This window comes from Polyodon spathula, chromosome 6 (genome assembly GCF_017654505.1).
Source record: "Polyodon spathula isolate WHYD16114869_AA chromosome 6, ASM1765450v1, whole genome shotgun sequence".
In the NCBI taxonomy this organism is placed as follows: domain Eukaryota; kingdom Metazoa; phylum Chordata; class Actinopteri; order Acipenseriformes; family Polyodontidae; genus Polyodon; species Polyodon spathula.
This window is the reverse complement of record NC_054539.1, coordinates 31013080-31037978: the sequence shown is the minus strand read 5'-3', so window position 1 is coordinate 31037978 and position 24899 is coordinate 31013080. Positions and strand designations below refer to the sequence as shown.

The window sequence follows — 24899 nt, the reverse complement described above, 5'->3', positions numbered from 1 at the left end:
CAGCGAGCGTAGCGAAGCTCGGGATGAACTTTCTATAATAGCCCGCTAGTTCCAAGAAAGAGAGCACATGGGTTTTGGTTGTAGGAACCGGCCAGTCAGCCAAGGCTTTCACCTTAGCAACCAGCGGTCTGATCTGGCCCCCCCCTACTCGATACCCCAAATACTCCAACTCACGCTTCCCAATGGCACACTTCTTTGGGTTAGCAGTGAGCCCCGCCTCCCGCAAGGATTGCAGCACCGCCCCTACCTTACACAGATGACTCGGCCAATCCTCACTGTGGATAACCACATCATCTATGTAAGCAGCGGCGTACTGCTGATGGGGCCGCAAAATGCGATCCATTATCCGATGGAAAGTGGCGGGTGCTCCGTGCAACCCAAAGGGCATGGTCCTAAATTGGTACAACCCGAAGGGAGTCGAAAACGCTGTCCTCTCTCTAGATTCTGGGGTCAGAGGTATCTGCCAGTACCTTCGTTAAATTCAGTGTCGTCATAAAATGAGCGGTGCCTAGACGCTCCAGCAACTCATCTACCTGGGGCATCGGATAAGCGTCAAATTTCGATTTCTCATTGATTCGTCTGAAATCAATGCAAAATCGAGTTGACCCATCTGGCTTATCGACTAAAACGATCGGACTGTTCCAGTCACTTTGTGACTCTTCTATTACCCCCAGTCTCAGCATTTTGTCAATTTCCGCTTTTATTACCTGTCTTTTACGCTCAGGTATACGGTACGGCCGCTGGCGAACTAGCGCCCCCGGCTCAATATCATTGTGATGATGGGCTACTCGAGTCTGCCCCGGGACGGAAGAGAACACGTCAGGAAACTCCGCCACCAGACCGTGAGCCTGACATTTCTGCGTTGGTGTCAGATTCTCAGCAATCTGTACCGATCCCTTTCTTGCCAACACAGAAAGACCAGGTCCCAGGTCTGTGACGTCATCTGCATGTGCCACTCACAATGCCTCTGGTTGTAACCAAGGCTTTAAGAGGTTGATATGATAAATATGTTTCTCCGTTGCTCCGGCTGGCAGATCTCACAGTCCACCTTCCCAACCTAGCATGTAACCTCAAAGGGTCCTTGCCACTTAGCCAAGAGTTTCGACTCAGAACTGGGTAATAACAGAAGTACCTTATCCCCCGGCTGAAATGTGTGCAACTAGGCTCCTCGGTTATACTGTGTCTCCTGTCTGTGCTGTGCCTGCTGCAAATTGTCATGCGCCCATTTCCCAACAGACTCAAGACGCTTGCGCAGGTCCAACACATACCGGACAGTATTGGTCGAATTGCCCTGCTACTCCTCCCACATCTCTTTGACCAGATTGAGCACACCCTGGGGTCTCCGCCCATACAACAGCTCGAAGGTTGAAAACCCCGTGGAAGCCTGGGGTACCTCTCTGATCGGAAAGAGAAGGGGAGGAATCAGGTGGTCCCAGTAACGCACATCACTACGAATAAACCTGCGCAACATGTTCTTAAGGGTCTTATTAAAGTGTTCCACCAAACCGTCGGTCTGAGGATGAAACCACGAGGTCCTAATGGTCTTAATTCCCAAAAGCTTACATGTTCCGCGGATTAGCCGGGACATAAAATTGGTGCCTTGATCGGTTAGTATCTCCTTGGGAATCCCCACCCGGGAGAAAACCTTTACAAGCTTGTTATCAACAGACTTAGCGGGGAATAGCCTCTGGATAACACGTAGCGTAATCCAGAATGACAAGTAGGTGGGTGTATCCTGCCGTGCTCCTCTCTAATGGCCCAACTATGTCCATCCCAATACGCTCAAATGGAACTGCCACTAGGGGCAAAGGCACCAGTGGGGCTCGTGGAACGGCTCTAGGGCTGGCCTTTTGACATTCCCACAACGCTCACAAAACCGCTTGACATCGCCATCCAGCCCTAGCCAGAAGAACCGTGACACAAGCCTTGATTTAGTTTTATCCCTTCCCAAATAACCAGACAGGGGAATAGCGTGAGCCAGCTGCAACAAATCCTCCTTAAAGGGCTGAGGGATGAGCAACTGATGATGCACTTCACGGTCTGGGGTAATTTATCAACACAGTACAGCAGGTCTCGATCAATTTCAAAGTGGGGGTACATGGCGGTGCGTCTGGGCTCGACCACCCGACCATTAACCACCGCTGCTTGGTCAAAGAGTCTGCCCAGCATGTCGTCACGCCCTTGCTCGAGTTGGAAGTCATGGGAGCGAGCTAAGAAATCAGCTCCCATGGCTTCCAACTCGGGGTCAGGTCGGTCCCGAGCAGAGGCAGCCGAGCCAGACCCCTGCACTGGCTCCGCGACCTCCCCCCCGGACTCTTCACCAACCACCTGAAACTTCTCCGACTCCCTCCATTGCCAGCCCTCATTGTTAGTGATCCAGCGCTCCCGTTTAGTTTTACGGGGCTTAAATTTATGGCAAAACCATTCTGGATCGCGAAAGGGAAAAATCTCTCCAATTACTTCCTCTTTCTTAGCCAATAAAGAGGACGGGGCTGTCAGGGCAGTCAACCAATTTTTAAACTGCTCACAGTCCCGTCCCAGAACTACTGGTACCGGCAATCGAGGACATAATCCTAACTGCACCTGCGTCACCTGCTGGCCAATAGTCATACACACATTGATCTTGGGATAGGAGTGGACATCCCCATGAATACATTTAATATGCGCCCGTCCCAATATACATTTATGCCCCGTTGAGATTAGGCTGTCCTGTACTAGAGACTGACCACACCCTGAATCCAGGAGAGCCTGGGTTTTTGTACCATCCACTGTCACAGGAATAACAAAACCCGTGTGCTGAAGTGACTGTGGTAATTGAACGTGCCTACCTGTTCGGCTGAGGTCACACTCCATCATGGAGCAGTCCCGGGCGAGGTGGCCCACCTCCCTGCACGTCCAACACCTCGGTGGGCTGGTTTCTCTCCCTGAAGTTTTAGCAACAAGGGGAAACACTGGAGCCATAAAAGGGGCTCGCCGATAAAGTGTCTGCGCGAGACCCCGGTCTGACACTGCAGCAGCCTGTGGGTATCCCCACCCTGCCCCAGTTCCCGGGCCGGGAGCTCCCGCCGACACCCCCCGACCAAATCCTAGACTACCCCTTCCCTCCAGTCCCCTCGCCCTCTCCGGGGCCAGTTGAGGGGTCGATCCGGTAGCCTCGCTCCTCCCAGGCGGTCTCGCAGGCGTTGGCTCCGCCGCCTGGTACTGTTCCGCCAGTTCGACAGCCCGATCCAGAGTATCTGGTGCCTGTCGCTGGACCCATAGCCGAGGTCCTGGGGCCAGACACTCCAGAAACTGCTCCACCATGATCAGCTCCACCAACCTGGCTTTGGTGACCGCATCCGGGTTCAGCCAGCCCATCGCATAATCCTTTAACCGGTGGGCAATAGCTCGGGGGTGCTCCCCCGCCGCAAACTATTCCTCCCGGAATTTCTTCCGGTAGCCCTTTGGTGTGGCCCCCACAGGATTTAGGATGGCTGCCTTCAACAGGGGGTAATCCAGCATGTGCTCCGGGGACAGTGTCCTCGCAGCTGCTTGAGCCTCCCCGGTGAGTTGTGGCAACAAACAGCTAGCCCACTGGGCTTGGGGCCACCCGGCCGAGATCGCCATAGCCTCGAACACCTCCAAGTAGGCGTCAGGTTGATCCTCAGCCGTCATTTTGGTAGGTCTCTGTACGGAGTGGTCTGGAGCTGCGGGTCTAGCCGCCCCCTGCACCGCAGAAGTGAGAGTCTGGCGCAGGAGGTCCATCAAGGCTGCAAATTGGGTGGCATCCATGGCTTCTGTGTACTGGTTCTGTGGGTGCACTGCTTTTATGGGCAATGCCAGTGAATCCCACATCTAACAACATGTGTGGAAGGGTGGTGGCTGATTCACTGATACGAGACAGAACAGTTGTACTTGGAACACCACCCAGGTGCCCAGTTTTATTTTCAGGACTTTTCGTTTCTTTTCACCGGCAGAGGGCACTGTTGTCGTGGGCTGCCTATCAACGATGATAGACAGCACCACGGAAATACCACAGCTGGTAAGAATTAACTGCGGGCGCACTCGCAGGTGCTCAAAGAAATAATAATGAAAACAGAAGGCGAAAAGAACAAGGAAAAATAACACAGTAATAAAACTACAAATAAAAGGTGCTGCACTCGGCAGCGTTATCCCGGTCGCCGCTTCCCGCACGACCTGGATCACTGACCTACTCTAGCGGCTCCCTGCCTGCTCTAAACAATACTTTGGGTGTCTGCCCAAGGGTTCCCCGCTGTCACTCTCTGGCTTGTTCATTGCCGTGTTTCTCCCAGCTCGTTTCTCAGTCCTCGACCAGCGCTTCTGTACACACAGCGTATCTGAGAGGGCAGACCTGAGGAGACAGCAGAGTGTTAACTTATAGGGCTAACAATCCTCCCAAGACTCGCCTCCCAGCCAATCAGAGAGAGGGAAAGTCCACACACCCACTTTCCCACCTCCCCGTGTCACTGCCATGACTCACAGGCGGTTGGTGGACGACTGCCGCCCTCTTCCTGCAGCACTGTGAACACGCCAGCAGAGTCAGCACAGATCTACCCCTGCTACAGAGATATTTAGGAATTTCTCTAGCTGTTTTCAAGCCGTATACATTTTTTCAGGTTAAAATGACTGCTTCCTGGTACCTAAACACTTCCTGAATTATTACGCAATTTTGTATTGTATCTGAAATACAACACTACGTAATTGCAGACCAAGAAAGCAATAGCTACTTCTGTTGTATTGTGTTGCATTTAACACATATGCATATCTCGACCTGTGAAGAAGTTGTGAAGTAGCTTCAGATCAAAAAAAGGGGACAATGTTAGTGATAATGTTAGAATTGATTTTAAAACCTTGGTTATCACTTTTTTATTATTTTGAATTGCTTTCCAACATTAACTAACCCTTGTTTGTCTACAGGACCCCTATTATTGCTGGTGGGCTGTTTGTAATGGACAAATCCTGGTTTAATCACTTGGGGAAATATGACACAGCCATGGATATTTGGGGTGGAGAAAACTTTGGTAAGACACTCGTACCCTGTTTGCAGTAGATGCTTTTAAGCCGACTCTGAGACGATGTAACAGGGTGTGGCGGAGTGTGCCGCCCCTTTGTTTATTATTTATTTTATATTATGATTTGTGTATATTGATGGTGAAAGCTAATATTATTTGTATTTTATTTTAAAAACCTTGTGAGGATGCGTGACTTATCAGCTACTGATTGTTAACTAGCTGACAGTCACACATCCTTATTTAACTTGTGCAGAATGTGACCGAGGGATAATAAGATAATAGTTAGCTTGGCCTGCACGGGGGAGGAGAGTATCAGAGGCGAGTTGTGAGTCTAAAACACCGAAATAACAATTGCTAGACGTGTTGGTTTATTAACCAGCACGATTCTTGTTAGTGTTTTACTGTTTGTTTGTTTGTTTGTTTGGCCAATGTGCCCTTTTCTTTTGCGTCTTTTTGCTTTTTTTATATCTTTTGATGTATTATTTAACGAACGCTGAGCGCCGTAGCGTCTCAGCTTTGCCCCACCATTCCTTGCTTTGAATCTGTGTTTCTGGTCTGACGTTACCCCTGCAGCCATTTTGTTCACAGTTGGTATCCAGAAGTGAGATTCAGCACCTCCAAGCATCAGGCCAGGAATATGGCAGTTTTTTTTTTTTTTTTTTTTTTTTCAAAAGGAGTGTTTTTTGTTTTGTTTGGAAAAGATAAATACATCATAAACAAGAGGCGGGACACTCCACCACACAAGGTGATGTTACATACGTGAGTTGTCACTGAATAGTACTGAGGCAGACAGAGCATTGGGTGCTGACAAGCAGTGGTGTAACTAGACTATGTAAACTGGGGGGTGGCAAAGAGGGGCAGAGCAATTTTTTTTTTTTTAATGATAAGCAGGATCTAGGTGCTGGTAGAGACAGAAAAGCGTTAACTACTCTAGCATATAATGGTAAACCGTAAACTTGTGATCATGGTATAGAAAAAATGTTGTGGTTGCAATCTATACACACTGTACACTGTGACATCTCTCGGAGCAACTCGGCTCAGACACAGAGATACTTTATTTGCATATTTATAAATCATTCAAAATTCAGCTCCAGAATTCATTTTTTGTTGGGCTAACACAAGTCAGATGGCAAGGTCAGAAAGACTTTCACGGGAGAACTTGCAAAAGAACTCAAAGCAGACGGACCATCATCAAACACTTAACAGCCACAAGTCATATAAATTAATATTACTATATTAATAAAAAATGTTTGTTTTTTATTTATTAAATTACAATTTACAGCATTCTGGTTTTATAATAGCAGCGAGTGATAGGCTATATCCTGTGAACTTCAGAGCAACACATTGTTTTTATATCAGCAAATAATTAATGGTGAAATAATTATTAGCAGCATTATAAATAATGGGTGGTCAGATATGGCACAAAACCCGAACATAACAAATCTCTAATAAAACTAAAACAATTTCCTTAGCTCTCGGGCTGTTCGGTGTGTTCTCTAAACTCGCTCAGTCTCACTGCTGTCACTGATGATATTGATTTTCTAGGATCAGCTCAGCCTTGCTGTCTGCGCTGTGTCTGCTGTAATCTTCGGGAACAATATTTCTAAATGTGAATACGCCGATTTTAACCACACTAAGTAAAAACAACCTTGATATTTGTTACGTGATGAACGTCCAATAAAAACAAAAAACAAAACAAAAAAAAAAAAAACGTTTTTCAAATTGTGCTAAAAGGCGTCAGGCATGAACGCTGTCGGGGAGCATCCACTTATTTAGGGTGGGATCATTTTGGAAAAGACAAATCAATTAGCTCTTATTCTCTACTATTTTACATGCCAAATTACTGTAAAGTAACACATGTACATATAAATAATGCTTACTTTCAACTATTCAATACTGAATATAAAAGCAAATCAATGGAATCAAATGTCAATTTTACCAAACAGATCAGAGATAAATAATTTTAGTTATTTATTTTTTGTTGTAGTTACTATTAACAAGTATGATTTATTTTCGTTGTCAGACATTTTAAAAACAACACTGGCGTTGACTCAGCACAATCCCATAAGTGTCTCTAGCCATTCCCGAAAATCATGCCTACCTCGACTTGGTGGTTTGAAAAAAAAAAAAAAAACACATTTGATAACGAAAATTCATAAAACTTACCTCAGTTAATACAGTTCAACTCACACCACCACAGCTTGCTTCAAATATTGTAGTTCATGTTGCCCTGACAGCAGCTGCATGGAGCGCCAGAAACTGAGGCGCACTATGATTGGCTGAAAATGTGTTGTTTCCAGCCGGTCAACAAATCACAATGTGTTTTAGATAGCTGTTTATTTTAAACTATACGTCGATCAGAAACCAACCAAAAACTGCCCAGAATTTCGAACATTGCGTGAGATTTTTTTTACTAATGCATGTGAGCATGAGAATAGGACCAAATGCGCGAGTCTCATGCTCAATGCATAAGTGTTAAGAACATAAGAAAGTTTACAAACGAGAGGAGGCCATTCGGCCCATCTTGCTCGTTTGGTTGTTAGTAGCTTATTGATCCCAAAATCTCATCAAGCAGCTTCTTGAAGGATCCCAGGGTGTCAGCTTCAACAACATTACTGGGGAGTTGATTCCAGACCCTCACAATTCTCTGTGTAAAAAAGTGTCTCCTATTTTCTGTTCTGAATGCCCCTTTTTCTAAACTCCATTTGTGACCCCTGGTCCTTGTTTCTTTTTTCAGGCTGAAAAAGTCCCTTGGGTCGACACTGTCAATACCTTTTAGAATTTTGAATGCTTGAATTAGGTCGCCACGTAGTCTTCTTTGTTCAAGACTGAACAGATTCAATTCTTTTAGCCTGTCTGCATATGACATGCCTTTTAAGCCCGGAATAATTCTGGTCGCTCTTCTTTGCACTCTTTCTAGAGCAGCAATATCTTTTTTATAGCGAGGTGACCAGAACTGAACACAATATTCAAGATGAGGTCTTACAAGTGGCAGCTCTGCCACAATAACTTTTTTATTTTTTTAAAAACGGAGGTTGGACCGTCAACTAAACTCAAAAACTGACTGGTTACAAAATGTCAGTGACGGCTAGAACACAGTACACTACTCAGAAATGATTGGCAACGAGACAGAAACCTGCGGTTTTGTTGGGGTGTTCTTGTGAGGGGCAGCTGGGCAGGAGGGGCAAATGAGGGGCAAATGTTTGTGACACACCCCCACCCGCTAGTTGGGCAAGAGTTGAGAACAAATTCAGATTTAATAAACAACACAGGCCCAACACTAGGGCACCAATAATGGTAATCCTAGCGCCGGATTTAATAAAGAAAACAAAACAAAGCTAAAAATAAAAGTTTGCCACACATGGCGAGCGCTAGTCCGACTAAAAGGAACCTGTTACTCGACGCAAACTATTTGGGATCAACATCCCATAAACTGATGTACTTCTAGGCACCTGGAGACCTGGCATTCTCACGGTGACACCAGCCTCTTCAAACACACTTTTCACATGGCCTCAGCTGGGCAATGGCTTCACAAGCGCTGGAGTGGAAGGGTTTTGTGTAGTAGTTCTCTCCATGGAGCCAACTCTGTCCTTCTCGATGTAAGCACAGCACCACTCTGTGTAACATTGTGTCACAAAGATGGCTGTAGTGGGTGGCGTCAAACCCGAAACCAGAAACCAGGAAATAAACAACAGAGAGGTGGGGTTTGGTGAAGCTGAGCGATTGTTCTCGCTCAGCATTTAATAATTAAACAGACAAAAAATAAAAGGTTGTAAAGAACACAGGACACGACACTTTCACCAAAATAAATAGATAAACAAAACGGACTACAGAAACAAAACACAGTGAGCTTGTATTTTAACTATTCTTACTACTGTTACCTCCATCTCCAATCCCGTTCTTCACTCACCGAACACACAACCCTGAGTGAGTGAAAACATGCTGCTTTTATGCCGCTGTACCGAGACTCAACTGCTAATCAATCATTTAATTGGAGTCACGGTACAACTGCACATGAATTAATAAAGTGCAATTCACCGTGCTCGCATATTATTATTTTACCTGCACGTGAAGTGCTGTGCAATCCTCATGCCTAAATACAAATGTACATTTTAAACAACTCGTGTTCCACAGACCCATATATATCTCATGTACCAATGACTATACACAAACATTAACACACAACACGCAACATACAACGCTGAAATACACACAGGGGAGGGGCAACATTGCCACACATGGAGATGCAGTTGACTCGAGGTATGGCGCAGATGCCTTTTGAGCTCTGCACAGCCTCCCCGGGCATGCCACCTAGCCAATCAGGACCTCTCGAATTAACTCAGCATAGGGCGAGCCTACCTGCTCAGTAAGTTCCTTAGCAACACATCTCGTCCCAGCTGCTTCCATAAAGGCACACATGCACTGAAGAAGCATCGACAGGATCCCCCTGTCACAGGCGGCATAGGTTTAATTGTTTAATTGTATTAGTTAATATTTTATTGTTTGATTGTTTTGGCAGTTGGCCTCATTATTGCAAATTGAGGCCAGCTGCCAAGTGTAAAAGGAGAGCAGCCAGTCTGGTCAGGGCTACTACTGTGTGGAGAGCCCGATGGTGCTTTGTAGACTGCTCAAAGGTACTGTGAGAACTTTGTGTTTGTGCAGTTTATGTGAGGTAAACAACTTAGCAGGGAACCTGTAGAAGTGTGTAGTAAGTGCTTGAAAGTGCTAGGTGTTTATTTAGTTTTGTTTATTTGGTTATTAATGTGCTGTGTAAAATAAAAGTGCGCAGAGAAAGTGAGTGTCGGGGTCAGTTACGTACTGGAAAAAGAACCAGAGAGAAGCAATATCTCTCACAATATACAGTCACTTGTAATAGCAATCCTAAATTAGCTCAGGTTTAACCAGTCGCCTTCACAATCACACATCAAGTTAAGTGGCCTCCACCAGTGTTAAATTGTAGTGATTCACATGACTTCAGGATAAATTCAGCAGTTCCTGTAGGTTCCCTCTGCTGGGTAGTGCATTTCAATGCAAAGACTCAACCATGAGCACTAAGGCGCTTTCAAAAAAACTCTGGGACAAAGTTGTTGAAAGGCACAAATCGGGATGGGTATAAAAAAATATCAAAGGCCTTGAATATCCCTTGGAGCATGGTCGATTATTATTAAGAAGTGGAAAGTGTTTGGCACCACTAAGACCCTGCCTAGATCAGGCCATCCCTCCAAACTGGATGACCGAGCAAGAAGAAGACTGATCAGAGAGGCTACCAAGAGGCCAAAGTCAACTTTGCAAGAGCTACAGGCTGTTATGGCCAAGACTGGTCAAAGTGTGCATGTGACAACAATATCCCAAGCACTCCACACCTCTGGCCTGTATGGTAGGGTAGCAAGAAGAAAGCCATTACTCAAGAAAGCCCACCTTGAATCCTGTTTGAAGTATGCAAAAAAACACTCAGGAGATTATGTAACCATGTGGCAAAAAGTTTCGTAGTCTGACAAAATTAAAATGGAACTTTTTGGCCTAAATGCCAAGCGTCATGTTTGGCGCAAACCCAACACAGCGCATCACCCAAAGAACGCTTTCCCTACTGTGAAGCATGGTGGAGGCAGTATCATGTTATGGGGATGTTTCTCATCAGCAAGGACTGGGGCACTTGTCAGGATAGAAGGGAAAATGAATGGAGCAAAGTACAGAGAAGTCCTTGAGGAAGAAAGCTGAAACTGGGACGGCAGTTCACCTTTCAGCATGACAATGAACCAAAACCCACAGCCAAAGCTACACTGGACTGGCTAAGGAACAAAAAGGTCAGTCAGAGCCCTGACCTAAATCCAATCAAAAATTTGTGGCATGAATTGAAGATTGCTGGCCATCAATGCTCTACAAGGAACTTGACAGAGCTTGAACAGTTTTGTAAAGAAGAATGCTCAAATATTGCCAAATCTAGGTGTGCAAAGTTGGTAGAGAAATGTCCCAACAGACTCACAGCTGTAATTGCTGCCAAAGGTGTTTCCACCAAGTATTAATTCAGGGAGGTGGAGACTTACCCAATTATGATTTTGTTCATATTTTCATAATTTTTCATTTTTAATATATTATTTTTTTCTCAATATTTTTTTTTCCCCTTAACAGTGTGGAGTATGATGTGTATATAATTGGGGGGGGGGGGAAATCCTCATTTAAATGCATGAAACTCTGAGGCACTTACACAGCAAAGCTTTTGCAAACTTGTATTATTCTTTACAAAAACAAATAAACCACAAGAATAAAACAAAAGGTTTTAAAAAAAAATAACACTACAAAACTCTACCTAAATCTATGTAAATGAGGGGAACTAATCTCCTTTCCCAAACATACAAAGCAACAAAATACCTTTTCTTTTGGTTTCTCTCTCTCTCTCTCTGTGTGTTCAGGCTGGGCAAAACACCTTCACTGAACCATTAACTAAAAAAAAACACTGGCAATCAATCACCACCTGGCCACATTCCACACTTTTGCAATTAACTAATACCAATACAACTAATAGTGTTCCTCTGCACCTGAGCCAAGATGGCTGCCGGCCACCAATCACATACTCACACACCCTCGCATGCACACTTGCAGAACCCCTGCTCTGTCACAGAACATCATTTAGATATTTTTATTTAATATTATGTAATAAAATAAACCACAACATGATATTTCAAAAGTCTACTGCTATAGTCTAAAGCTATAATAATAATGCAGTATTGCATGTTAGATTTCGAAATGTCAATTATATGGAATATATGGAAAACTCCAAAGCGGTATGTAATTCAATAGGCCAAAGCGGTACCAATTGTAGTGTAACATAACAATTCAGTAGTTTCATTCATGAAGCACAACTAGTTAAATCTATATGGTGATGCAAAACCATATATATATATATATATATATATATATATATATATATATATATATATATATATATATATATATATATATATAGTAGCAATCTCTTGGTTCCCACAGGCAGGCGCATCACACAGGGTGAGGCAATCCACATGCAGGCGGAGGGCGGGCGCAAACCCGGGACCTCTTGCACTAAAGCATAGCACCGATACCGCTGTACAAAAAGAACGTATATCAGGCTTATGTCTTTGTGTGTGATTACGTCACCTACCAGCCCTGCTGCTGCCTTCCCCTGTGCGTGCTACACTCTCCTCTGCCAGCCTCAAGTCCGACCCGGACTTGCTTACCAAGCTACAGTCCGACGAGTATTGTGCCGGGGTACCAGCGTCCACTTCTAACGCCAATGGGGTGAACTTCAGTTCCCGCAGGCAGGAGCATCACACAGGGCGAGGCAACCCACACACAGGCAGAGGGCGGGCACGAACCATAGACGTTTGTTTTGGTTTATTTCAGCCACAATAAGAATAGTGAAAAAGAGTAGGTTGGTAAAGCATGGTAAACATGGATAACACAAGGAGTAGTGCAGTGTAAGCATGGGGAAAGTATAGTCAATTGCCAAATTACTGTGTTTTCTTTTTTAAGGATTGTTTTGAAACAAGAGAATACAGACTCAGACTGCAAACACTTCAGGATCAAGTTTGAGGAATACCCGATAATTGATGAGATATACTAGTTTAAAGGAACATTAATAAGTATTTTTAAACGTGTTACTAAATGCAAGCGGAAAGCTTTAAATTGTGTTGTAAAACAATTGTAATCTTTCTGTAAAAAATTGCCCTGATTTATAACAATATACTTACAGCATGGACATATATCATTTTAATACACAGTACTTTAAAGTTACTAAGGAATCTTTCAGTTAACAGAAATGTACCTTTTTTGCAGTGTATAGTAACACAATGCATAGTAAATGTATAGTAACCCAGTCGAAATGTCTTGACATTCTATGGTATTTTTTTAATTGTCAGATACTGTAAATATTGGTTAGCAAGAAACCCTGTATCTGTTACCTTGAGTAGTGTATTCTGGTTCTTTAATTATTTAATAACAGTGTGTCTAGGCTTTAAGAAATCATATATTTCCTTTATACAAATGTTTAGAAATTGTGAGAGCCCAGGGGTCCATTACATTGCAGTACTGCGAGCACTAATGCAGTTGATTCATGTTTAATGGTAGGTCTGGGCATAATTGATTTGTGAACAAAGTTCTATAAACTGACACGTTTTGACTGTGCTTTCTTGTAGAGATCTCTTTCCGCGTGTGGATGTGTGGTGGTAGCTTGGAGATCATCCCTTGCAGTCGAGTTGGTCATGTCTTCAGGAAGAAACACCCATATGTCTTCCCTGAAGGAAATGCCAATACCTACATAAAGTAAGTGCTGTGGTGAGTTATCTATATTTAAATTGCAATCAGTCCCATTGTCCACATATACCAGTCGTAACAGTTTTTACAAATTGAAACATCCCCTCAAAAAAATCTAAAAGTTACTAGTTCTTTCTGTCTCACACACTTCCTCAGTTTTCTTTTTGGTTTTTCACATTGAAAATATGTGAGCCATACCTCTCCCACAATGGATGGAGTGCTGAATTAAAGTGATTTTCACATTTTTCAAATGGGTTGTATACAGGAAGAAAGAGGAACAAAACATTGCTATAGCATTGGCTTTAAATGACTGTCAAAAACAAAACTATTGCCTATAATATGATTATCAATAATTAAGTACAATGAATAAATATTGTTAATATCATGATAATCAACAATTGTTCCAACCATAGTTTACAGACAGTCATGTTAGATGGGGAGTGTTCTAATGCCAGTCTCAGATTACAATGGTGCCGTATACTTTACGCATGGATTTGTTTCCCCACAGGACAAACAGATGTTATGCAAAATTATGCTAAAAGGTGTAGAATAGCGCTGCCATGAACTTCGATGCAACTCAGTGTAGGAAATGCAGGGAAATGTTGCTACTAACATGGTCTTCCTGCTAAGAGTATCAAGGGAATTGGCAGAAAATGACCCTAATTACATATCTAGGGATGAAAACAAACTGAACAAAACAGCACAAGTAACTGCTTTCTAAACACATTTTACAGGAACTAGTCTTGCCTCTAGAGAATATGAATATGCAACTACTGTTTTTTTTTTTCAGTAAAATATGTTATTTAGATAAAAAATAGTGCACGTTAGTTGTATGTGTTTTTCCTGTTACCAAATTACTAGTGTTCAGTGTAAAGTGTGTGTTTGGAGGAATACATTGGTTGACCTACTAGGTAAAGCTTACATACTCATCCTAAATATCCACACATATCTGCACAGTATCTGGTTTATCTGTATTCAAACAACACAAACACAATATCACAATGTTTGGATTTGCTTTATCAAAAACATTATAGTGGTTTCTGGTAACTATTACATTTGGTGTAGTTTGTTTACCAGTCAGCAATCTGTGAAATTAAATATAATTGTGTTTATAAGATGGTTGATTACTGTTCTCCCCATACTAAAAAAAATAGCTTGCTTTTTAAACTTCTGTTTTGCTTAATTAAATTAAACAGAGCTTACTCCAGCTAAAGTGTTAATAATCTTACAATTACCAAAACATTTTACATGTATAAAACTGTTTAAATTAGAAAAAGGGATCAGCTGTAAATAAAATGTGAAACATACAAAAGGTTCATTTTCATGAGTCAACCCTTATACAAGTTTACCATAGTAAAAACAAAGCAAAATGTAATAAAGCACAGTGATTGCATGGTAAAGCATAGGAAAGCATTATACAAGTGCAATAAAGCATAGTGATTGCATGGTAAAGCATTATACATTTTGTCGAGGTATGGTAAAGCATTTTAACTGAAGCATTTTAAAAAATATGGCAAATCAAGGTACCCATAACCATTGGAAAATATATGAATAATCCAAAAAGTGGTGATATTTAAGTCAGCCAATGTTTAGATCAAAAGAATAAACTCCTTCAATCCTGATCCATCCAACATTGCACTACAGTGTGAGTACTCGAAGGCTATGTTTACAAAAACTTTGGGCACTCAGAATGGAACTTTCGTTTTCTAGATTTGTGATGTCATCATACTATATTTTTCTATATTTAGGAAATGCATGTTTCAACAGTGGAACGCCTGGAGGGGGTAGCCAGTACTAACTTTCTATCTGATTATTATTAGTTTATTTGGCAGTTGCCTTTATCCAAGGCAACTTACATGTGTTACAGGGCAATACAAGGTTACAGTGCAAAAACAATATATAAATACAGTGTAGTTTACAGTACCAGAATACAATATGAGATAAGAAGTAGCAAGTTTAGGGTTAAAACTATTTGTATCTACAATGACTTAATGGTAGTACATGAGCTGAGCATCTAGTAACTTGGTGCTTAGGTCAGGCAAATCCAGTGCACAGTAAGAAGTGTAGATGCACAATCAAAATGCGTCAAATTAAAGGGACAAATTAAAGCATTGTCATCTTACTGAGACATAAATACACTTCCTTAACTCCTGTAATCCCATTGTGAGTTAAGAAATGCTTATGACACAACTTCAGAACAAATAACGCAGGGGCCAATGAAATTTGATATAAAAAACATTCCAACCAGCGCAGAGCACAGAGCTACATCAGTACTTCACCACGGTAATCAAAAGTACACTGTTAGTAATTTCACAACAGATTTCTCTGAATAATCTCAAAACAGGTTAATCAGTTTATACTGTTTTTTTTTTTTATACATATAAATTATAAATGCAATATGCATGTTGTTATACATACCTCCACAAAGGGATAATAGCATGGCAGTCATAGCATGCTACCTCTATTTTGTTGAAAATGTAGCCAAAGTTTATTATGTGCTGCTTGTTTTGTGGTATCTCATAAACTAAAACCACAAACCACTGACCGATGAACGAAAAATAGTAGCAGTAAACTGAAAAGGATTGAAAAGGACATTGTACCACCTTTAATTCTGCATCTGTAAGCATTGATGTTTTTAATGAGCAAGGTGCTGTAGTTTAATTTACTGCACATGTATTAAGAGACCTGCAGTTAGTTTCATTGGTCTGTTTACTTAAGGGCATTATTCAGAGTCATAGTAAAATATACAGAGTCATGGTAACAGACTACTTATAGTAATAAACAACCAGGCTAGGTCTTGAGTGCTTTTTTATCTTCAGTTATTTTTTATGAAGGTAGGCATAGAATTGAATGTGTCAAAGTATCAAACCCCTCTGAGCAGTAGAAGAACCTGTTAAAATTCCATGAGAAACTTTTTTTTTTTTTTTTATTGGTTTAAGAAAGGCAAGACACTACTCAAGAAGCATTTGTTTCTTCTTTACCAAGGAACACCTTACGTACAGCCGAAGTGTGGATGGACGAGTTTAAACAGTTCTACTATGCAGCTCGTCCAGCTGCCAGGGCTAAACCATATGGAGAGTATGTTTTTTTTATATTAATTACAAAGGTCATATTAAAGTTTGTATACGTGTATTTTTCTTCACATCTTTTTTACATTTGCTGTTTCTTAACCAGCATCCAGAACAGAGAAGAACTCCGGAAGAATCTCAAGTGCAAGTCTTTCAAATGGTACCTGGATAATGTATATTCTGAGTTGAAGTAAGTGCAGATACATACTGTAAATGCTGGATGCCTTGTATTTCATGTCAGACCACAGGTGCACGAACCTGTCACTAAGATTCAACACATTCTTTGGTATTATGTCATTTTTTTTTCCCCCACACATTCTGTAAACAACATCTGTGATGGAACCTCCCTATACATTACCAGACTGTGTGTGTGTATATATATATATATATATATATATATATATATATATATATATATATATATATATATATATATATATAGGTTTCATTTGCTGCATGTTTCTGTAGCCTATGCCATTATCCCTTGCCTTTCAAGAGCACTTAATTCACAAACTTAATTTATTCATCTTATTTTCATTAGTAGTTGGCAGAGAAATATTGTGACACTGCCATCATTGCAGCTCAGTATTGTTTTCTGTTCTCGGTGTGTATACAGTATAACTGTAAACAAATAAGAGAACCAACTGCAAACTGGTAGTTTTGTTGAAAAGTGTTGCAGCCTTTCTTTGCACATAGCTACTTACAGCTAAACAGATAGCTGCCAGTTACTCACTGACAGAAAGGTTTATGTGTAATTGCAGGCTCTGGAATTGAGTAAGGAAAGAAAATGAAAAACAAAAGCTTTCTATTTACTTGCTGCTAGGATCTAAGACTCCAGTCAGGTAGCAGTATGTATGACTGAGTAGCAATCAAGTTAGTGCACAGCGCTAAGGTTTATGGTTGTGAAAAATGCTGAGTGCTAGCAAAGAAAATGAAACAGAGCTTTTATTTGTGCTGGGGAGTGTCAGAGTTCAACAGCACTGATGGGTTGTGATTTCAGTGCTGAAATGAGACCAGTCCCTCAGAAAATGAATCTATTACCTCCAATTCCAATGACATCTGTGTTGACACAGTCAGTCGGGTTCGTCAGCTTTGCAGACCATGGTATTTTAAATGTCATATCACTTGCTGTTTATTTTTATTTTCATTCTCATTGGTGGTATTTTTACTTTTCCCCTCCAGGATCCCAGATGAGTCAGACTTCCAGTCTGGCACAATTCAACAGAGACAGAACTGTGTGGAGTCTCAGAAATTAGAAGGGCAGGATTTGCCAGTGGTAAGCCTGGGAACCTGCATTGGGAGCAAAGGAGTGCCAGCTCTGAATCAGGTACAGTATGTATTACCAACCAGTTAAGAAATAAATCTTGGATAAAGCATTCCTTTCCAAGTAGGTAGTCACACTCTGTCAGTAATAGCCTGAGACTGTGAAAGGATATTCATGGTGACTAAATGGAAATTTCCTTGGAAATCATTGATTTAGAAGAGGTTCCCCTGTGAGTAAGGCTGTGACCATTAAGCTTGTAAACTATTCTACAAATAAATCAATAAGCTGTAAATTAAAATCGATTGTTTTGTGTGTTGCATGCAGTATGCGATTACATACTGACTCCATGACATATTGGTCTATTAATCAACCTAGTTTAAAAAGAAATAATAATAAAAAAATAATAGTATCCCTAGTGCCGAAGGATATATACAGACATGTACAGAAAAAGTCAAAAATTCAAAACAAAACACAGCGAGAAAGACAGCTAATAAAACAAAAGGTGGCCAATCGCTGCTCCCACTGAAAGGGAGGTCCCGTTTCAGGAACCTTCTCCCTGCACAAACTAAATAAAAATTTGTGGGAATAAATTTCCCCTAAATAAATCCCTAAATTCAATTCTCCAATCCCAGTTAAACAAGCTGTGATCGTGTTGTAGCTCACCCTGGGTCCACATACAGTGGCTCTCAAAAGTATTCACCCCCCTTGGACTTTTCCACATTTTATTGTGTTACAACATGGGATCAAAATGGATTTAATTAGGAGTTTTTGCCACTGATCAACACAAAAAAAGTCCATAATGTCAAAGTGAAAAGTAAAATGTACACAGTGTTCTAAATTAATTACAAATACAAAGCAGAAAATAATTGATTGCATAAGTATTCACCCCCTTGAGTCCATATTCGGTAGAGGCACTTTCCACAGCAATTACAATTATAAGTATTCACCCCCTTTGCTATGACACACCTAAATAAGCTCTGGTGCAACCAGTTGTCTTTAGAAGTCACATAATTAGTTGAATGGAGTCCACCTGTGTGTAATTAAGGTGTTTCACATTATTTCAGGTTAAATACACCTGTCTCTGGGAGGTCCCACAGTTGGTTAGTACATTTTCTAACAAAAACTACATCATGAAGACGAAGGAACATTCAAAGCAAATCTGGAATAAGGTTCTTCAAAAGCACCAGTCAGGGGTAGGATATAAGAACATTTCCAATGCATAGAATATCCCCCAAAGCTCAGTAAAGTCCATTGTTAAGAAATGGAGAGAATATGGCACAACTGTGACTCTATCTAGAACAGGCCGTTCACAAAATATCCGGGCGAGAAGGGCACTAGTCAGGGCGGCCAACAAGAGGCCTATGGCAACTCTAAAGGAGTTACAGTCTTCCATGGCTGAGCTGGGAGACACTGTACAGCAGCAATAGCCCAGGTGCTTCAAAAAACTGGCCTTTATGGGAGAGTGGCAAAAAGAAGGCCATTGTTGAAAAATACCTCACCTCAAACCTCAGCTAGAATTTGCTAGAAGGCATGTGGAAGACTCTGAGACCAAGTGGAAGAAGATTCTATGGTCTGATGAGACCAAAATAGAGCTTTTTGGTCTCAACGCTAAGCGCTATGTTTGGCACAAGCCTAACATCGCACATCATCCTGAGAACACCATCCCACCATGGTGGTGGCAGCATCATGCTATGGAATGCTTCTCTGCATCAGGGCCTGGGAAGCTTGTGAAGATAGAGGGCAAAATGGATGGAGCAAAGTACAGAGAAATCTTGGAGGAAAACCTGTTGAAATCTGCAAGAGACCTGGGAATTGGTAGACGATTCATCTTCCAGCAGGACAATGACCCCAAACATACAGCTAAAGCCACACTGGAGTTGTTTTAAAACAAAAAAGTCAATGTCCTGGAGTGGCCCAGTCAAAGCCCAGACACCAATCCAACTGAGAATATGTAGAAAGAGTTGAAAATTGCTGTTCACCAAAGGTCCCCATCCAACTTGACGGAGCTTGAGCAATTTTGCAAAGAAGAATGGGCAAAAATTGCAGTGTCCAGATGTGCAAAGCTGGTAGAGACTTATCCAAATAGACTCATGGCTGTAATTGCTGCCAAAAGTGCCCTACCAAATATTGACTCAAGGGGGTGAATACTTATGCAATCAATTATTTTCTGTTTTGTATTTGTAATTAATTTAGAACAATGTGTACATTTTATTTTTCACATTGACATTATGAACTTTTTTTGTGTTGATCAGTGGCAAAAACTCTAATGAAATCCATTTTGATTCCATGTTGTAACACAATAAAATGTGAAAAAGTCCAAGGGGGATGAATACTTTTGAGAGACACTGTACAGTGATGAGGGTTCTTCTCCTTCAGGTTTGCAGAGAAAACCACCAACCAAACAAAGAACAAACAAAGAGCAAAGAAACTGGCTTTGCAGCCTGTTTCTAAAGGCAGGTGACCAGGGTTAATTGATTATCAGTTTTTCAATTGCCGCTTGGCCACTTGCCGCAAATTCTTTTCAATTATCTACATTAAACACACTTTTTTTCTTTAATAACAAACAAAACTTCCACCAAAATACATTCCTTTAAAGGGGCAGGCCTCAGTCCTGCCACAGCCCCATATTAAGAAAACCTACCTTGTGCGACTAACTGCAAACTAAACAGGTAATTTTTACAGTCAAGATTTTTGCAATACATTTAAAACATGTCTGTGTTTGTGCATTTTTTAAATTTATTCTGAATAGAGCTGTCTAGAACAAAGTGCATACATCAAAAATAAAACAGTGCATGTTTCCATAAAAGATAGGGCTTAGTAGCCAAATAAGCAGTTGTGCAATAGAGACGCATGGCACTTACGACTCTTTTGCATTATTACCCTGCTTTGACTTTACGACATCAATAAGGCATTTACGACACGGCGAGACCTAAGCCACGCGTCCATTTGCACACGCTCGGAGTCCGAACCACAGTACCTGCTGTGGTCGCCCTGACTTAGTCTAGCGGTTTTTTTATGCATGTAACTTTTTTTTTTTTTTAGTATTTATTTGCCCATAACAATGACTGATAAGAGCAATGGACTCAAAACGAAACCTAAGCTATCAACTCTGTCACATGATGAAGGGCTTAACTTCAGGCGATCGTATTTCCTGCTAGGAGTACCGCATACGCACACTGAATACGTAATTGAAAGCCCCTAGTACTTTTTAAACAACCAGGTAGGTGTCTGAGTAATGTATGTGTAACCACTGGGCTAAGTGTAAAGATTTAAATAAATATTTGCATGAGTACAATATAACAGGTTATTTTTGTAAAACTGTATTATCTGGCCGAAGAGTCAGGAACTCAATTAATAATGTGCATTGAATTATGGCGCCTCAAACAACCCGCCTTTCAGGAACCAATTGTGTCGTAAGTGCAAGGAACTGCCTCAATACACACACACACACACACACACACACACACACTTATGAACAACACGGAAACATGTTCCATAGTTTTCAAATAAAAAATAAACACATAAACAAATCTTACCCATAGATTTGTTTTGCACCATCTTGTAGTAAATAATAATGATGAATGTATAATTTGCTAAGTTGTCAGGATAAATGAAAGAACATGGAAATTAAAGGAAACTGACTTTGAAGTTTGAATTTAGGCTACAAATTGTATTGCAGTTGCGCTTTGTCAGGTTTCACTAGAGAAACAAAAATAATTCTCAGGTTTAATAAAATCAATTGAAATGTGTACATAGCACTTTGTAGTTTTCCATATACTTAATGAAAAACTGGCAGAAATTGAAAAATGTGACATTTTTTAAATCTAATATGAAATACTGTACTGCTACTGTGGCTTTCAGTAGGCTTTTGCAATATAATTTTGTAGTTTTTTTGATTACATGATGTTAAATAAAATATCTAAATTATATTCATATATATATATATATTTTTAAAAATGTCTTAATCCTAAAATTCTAGGCCCTAGCGGTATCGACATTACCACATAATCTTCCAAGCCGGGCTGGAAAGCCAGTTGTTTTCTGAAGACTATATTTTTTTTTTTTTAAGGTTTTTTTTTTTTTTTTTTGCTCTTTTTTCAAAAAAGAGTTTTCCGTTGCACGGAAACTCACAAAACTTGGTAGGGTGGTAGGCACCTAAGGGAAGTTGTGTCAGAGTGATAATGAAGGTCTAAGGTCACAAGATGTGGTGGCCATATTGGATGTTTTGAGAATTTTGAACAATTAAAAAAAATCTTCTTCTCTGAACTGGTTTACAGCAGAGATCTGAAACTTGGTGCACGTACTCCCCTCATTGACTAGATTTACGGTTCTTCAAGAGAAGCCGATCGGTTACATCATTTGACGGCCATATTGGATTTGTCAAAAATATTCAAACGGCTTATTCTCTGAAATGATTATGCCGATTGAATCAAAACTTTGCATACATGGCCTTGGCAAGATTGTCTATCAATTTTGTTTAAAGCAAGTCGCTACAAAAAATTCATGGCCGCCAAGAGCTAATCAAATTTCAGCTATAGTCAGTTTGCATATATTGCAGTGTTTCTTTATGGTAGAATGTGGTAGAGTGATGAAACGTCATACAGTAGTAGAGGACTATGGGAAATTAATGGCAACGAAAGAATGAAGATGATTTGTCACATGATTTGGCAGTCAACTTATCGTATGTTCGAAAATCGACACCATTACATGAAAGCTCACGAAACTTGGTAGGGTGGTAGAGGGTTTTGGGAAGTTGTGTCAGAGCAAAAATGAAGGTCATGGTTTGGTGGCTATATTTTTGAGAATTTTGGACAATTAAAAAAAATCTTCTCTGAAACCGCTTATCGCAGAGATGTGAAACTTGGTGCAATAGACTCCCCTCATGGCCTACATTTACGGTTATTCAAGAGAAGTCGATTGGTTACATGGTTTGGTGGCCATATTGGATTTCTGTGAGAGAAAGGCAATGATTCTTGGTGGTAAATCTCCCTCTTGAGTTGTGAGGGCACTAAGTAACGGGAACAGAATACTCTGGACTACTTAACCTGACACTTAGTTCCGATGGTTAAAAGGAAGTTGGTCATGTAGAAAAGAGATAGAGCTTTGGTACACTAACTCATTGACCTGGAGGGCAAATGATGTGGCAGCTGCAGATCATAAAAAGCAGCTGCAGTCGTTTATCATAGGGTCGCGAGTGACGGTATAAATAGGGGTCGAAGCAATTTTGTTGGTTTCTTCGCTTTGATTAGTATTAAGTAACCCGGAAGGACCTATATTGTTGTTGGGTAATCGTGAGTGTTTGTTTTGTCTATTTGTTGCGTGTTATCACTAGACAGCTAACACGCTCTGGAGCTGTCGCCAGAGGCCAGCACAAACCCAGAACAGCACTGCACCTATATCAAATAAAACTGTATTTGCATCACTAGCACTAATTCACGCACTAACAGACGTGTGTATGTGTTTTGTGTGGGTGAATAATAAAAACAGGATTATTATTTGCAGAGCAACACAGGGATTATACACTGCTGTATTACTTACCTCCATTATTATTAACTGTTTGTTTTGCCGTCAGGCACTGGACATCAAAATAAATAAAACAAACCTTTTCAGCTGGCTTACAGTTGTCTGTCTGTTCTTTAATCACCTGCACACTACCAACCACTTTGCCACAGTTTGTCAAAAATATTCAAACGTCTTTTTTCTCTGAAACTGTTATGCTGACTGAAGTGAAACTTTGCATACTTAGCCTTGGCAAGGTTGTCTATCAAGTTTGTGCAAAGCAGGTCGCTACATAAAAAACATGGCAGCACAAATTGCACATATTTGCACATATAACCTTCTAAAGCTCAAATGCAAAACTTGTTTAGAACTCCTTTGAGAGTTTAGACAGTGTCATAGTGACTGTAGAATACACAAATGAACCCATGTGTGCTTTGTTCAAAAATGGCCTTGACCGTGACCTTTGATCTCTCCTTGAGGTCAAATGCAAAACTAGCTTTTGACTCCTTACATAGTGCAGATAGGGTCATGGTTACAATGGAACACATATAGGAACCCATATATGCTCTTTTCAAAAATTGCCTTGACCGTCACCTTTGACCTCTCCTTAAGGTCAAATACAACCAAGATGGTGGCCTGACGCATTTTTTGGAAAAAGCTTTCAAAAGCTTCTTCTTGGGAACCAGTAAACCGATTGATCTGAAAGTTTGCATATGTCATCAGAAACCAAATCCACTTCAAGCTTGCAAAGCAGAAGTTGTTGCGATAAATTGATGTTTTCTAAAACAAGATGGCTGCCAGACATACATTTACATCTTAAATTTAAACCTGCCTCAGTTGACAAACGGTTTACTTGATTACATTTCACAAGCATCAATCCTGTCATTGCATCAATACAACTGACACTTAAAAAAATGGTGTTGACCAGAACCAAAATGACACATTTTTTTAGAAACCTTTCTAAATCTTCTTGGGAACCGGTGAAGTGATCGATCTGACACTTGGCATATATCATCAACATCCAAACCTGCTTTTTGGGTTTTGGGAAACAGAAGTGCTGTAATAAAATTTTATATCAACATACTGCCACCAAATTTGATGAAACATGCGCCAAACAACAAACTGCTTCTGCTCGAAAACCATTTAACCAACTTACTCCCAACTTGGTAGGCATCATCCCGGTGACAAGAGTTGTGTTAAGATGGCTGCTGGCCGTACATTTTCTTCTTAAATTTAAAACTGCTTCTGTTTAAAAACGGTTTACTTGATTAACTCCAAACCTGAAAACCATCATGCCTGTGTGAGTACAATTTACTTTTTCAAAAATTGTTTTTGTGTGTGAACCAAGATGGCCGCCTGACACATTTTTTGGAAAAAAAAAAACTTTCAAAATCTTTTTCTGGGGAAATAGCAAGAACTAAACACACTTCTTCCAGTAATTGCTTAAGTGTTTGGTACTAGTAATGGGGCTTGTAGGCCGTAAAACTGCCTGGTAGTTCTAATTAATATTATTAATATTATTATTATTATTATTATTATTATTATTGAATATTGCAGTTGTGCATACTTTTTAACTAGTGCTACTATGACTAACAATAGTAATAATAGTAACAATAATAATAAAACAAACGTCAACTGCGAAATATATAATAAGGTTTATGATTCACTGAAAAGCAAAAAAAAAAACATTCCAATGCCAATAACAAATACAAAAAAGAAAGCATCATTCAAACTAGCAGTGTGGCCACCAGCAGGATTTTGTATGGC

At 40.7% G+C, this 24899-nt stretch overlaps 1 protein-coding gene across 1 annotated transcript in view; it reads left to right on the top strand.

The window, feature by feature from the left end:
* galnt14 (UDP-N-acetyl-alpha-D-galactosamine:polypeptide N-acetylgalactosaminyltransferase 14 (GalNAc-T14)) overlaps positions 1–24899 on the top strand; it is a 126074-nt gene that overhangs the window by 79574 nt on the left and 21601 nt on the right. Inside the window, exons 9-13 of the mRNA XM_041252735.1 lie at positions 4918–5021; positions 13184–13310; positions 16287–16379; positions 16476–16559; positions 17552–17696. Coding sequence (XP_041108669.1) covers positions 4918–5021; positions 13184–13310; positions 16287–16379; positions 16476–16559; positions 17552–17696 — 553 coding nt within the window. The remainder of the gene's footprint in view (positions 1–4917; positions 5022–13183; positions 13311–16286; positions 16380–16475; positions 16560–17551; positions 17697–24899) is intronic.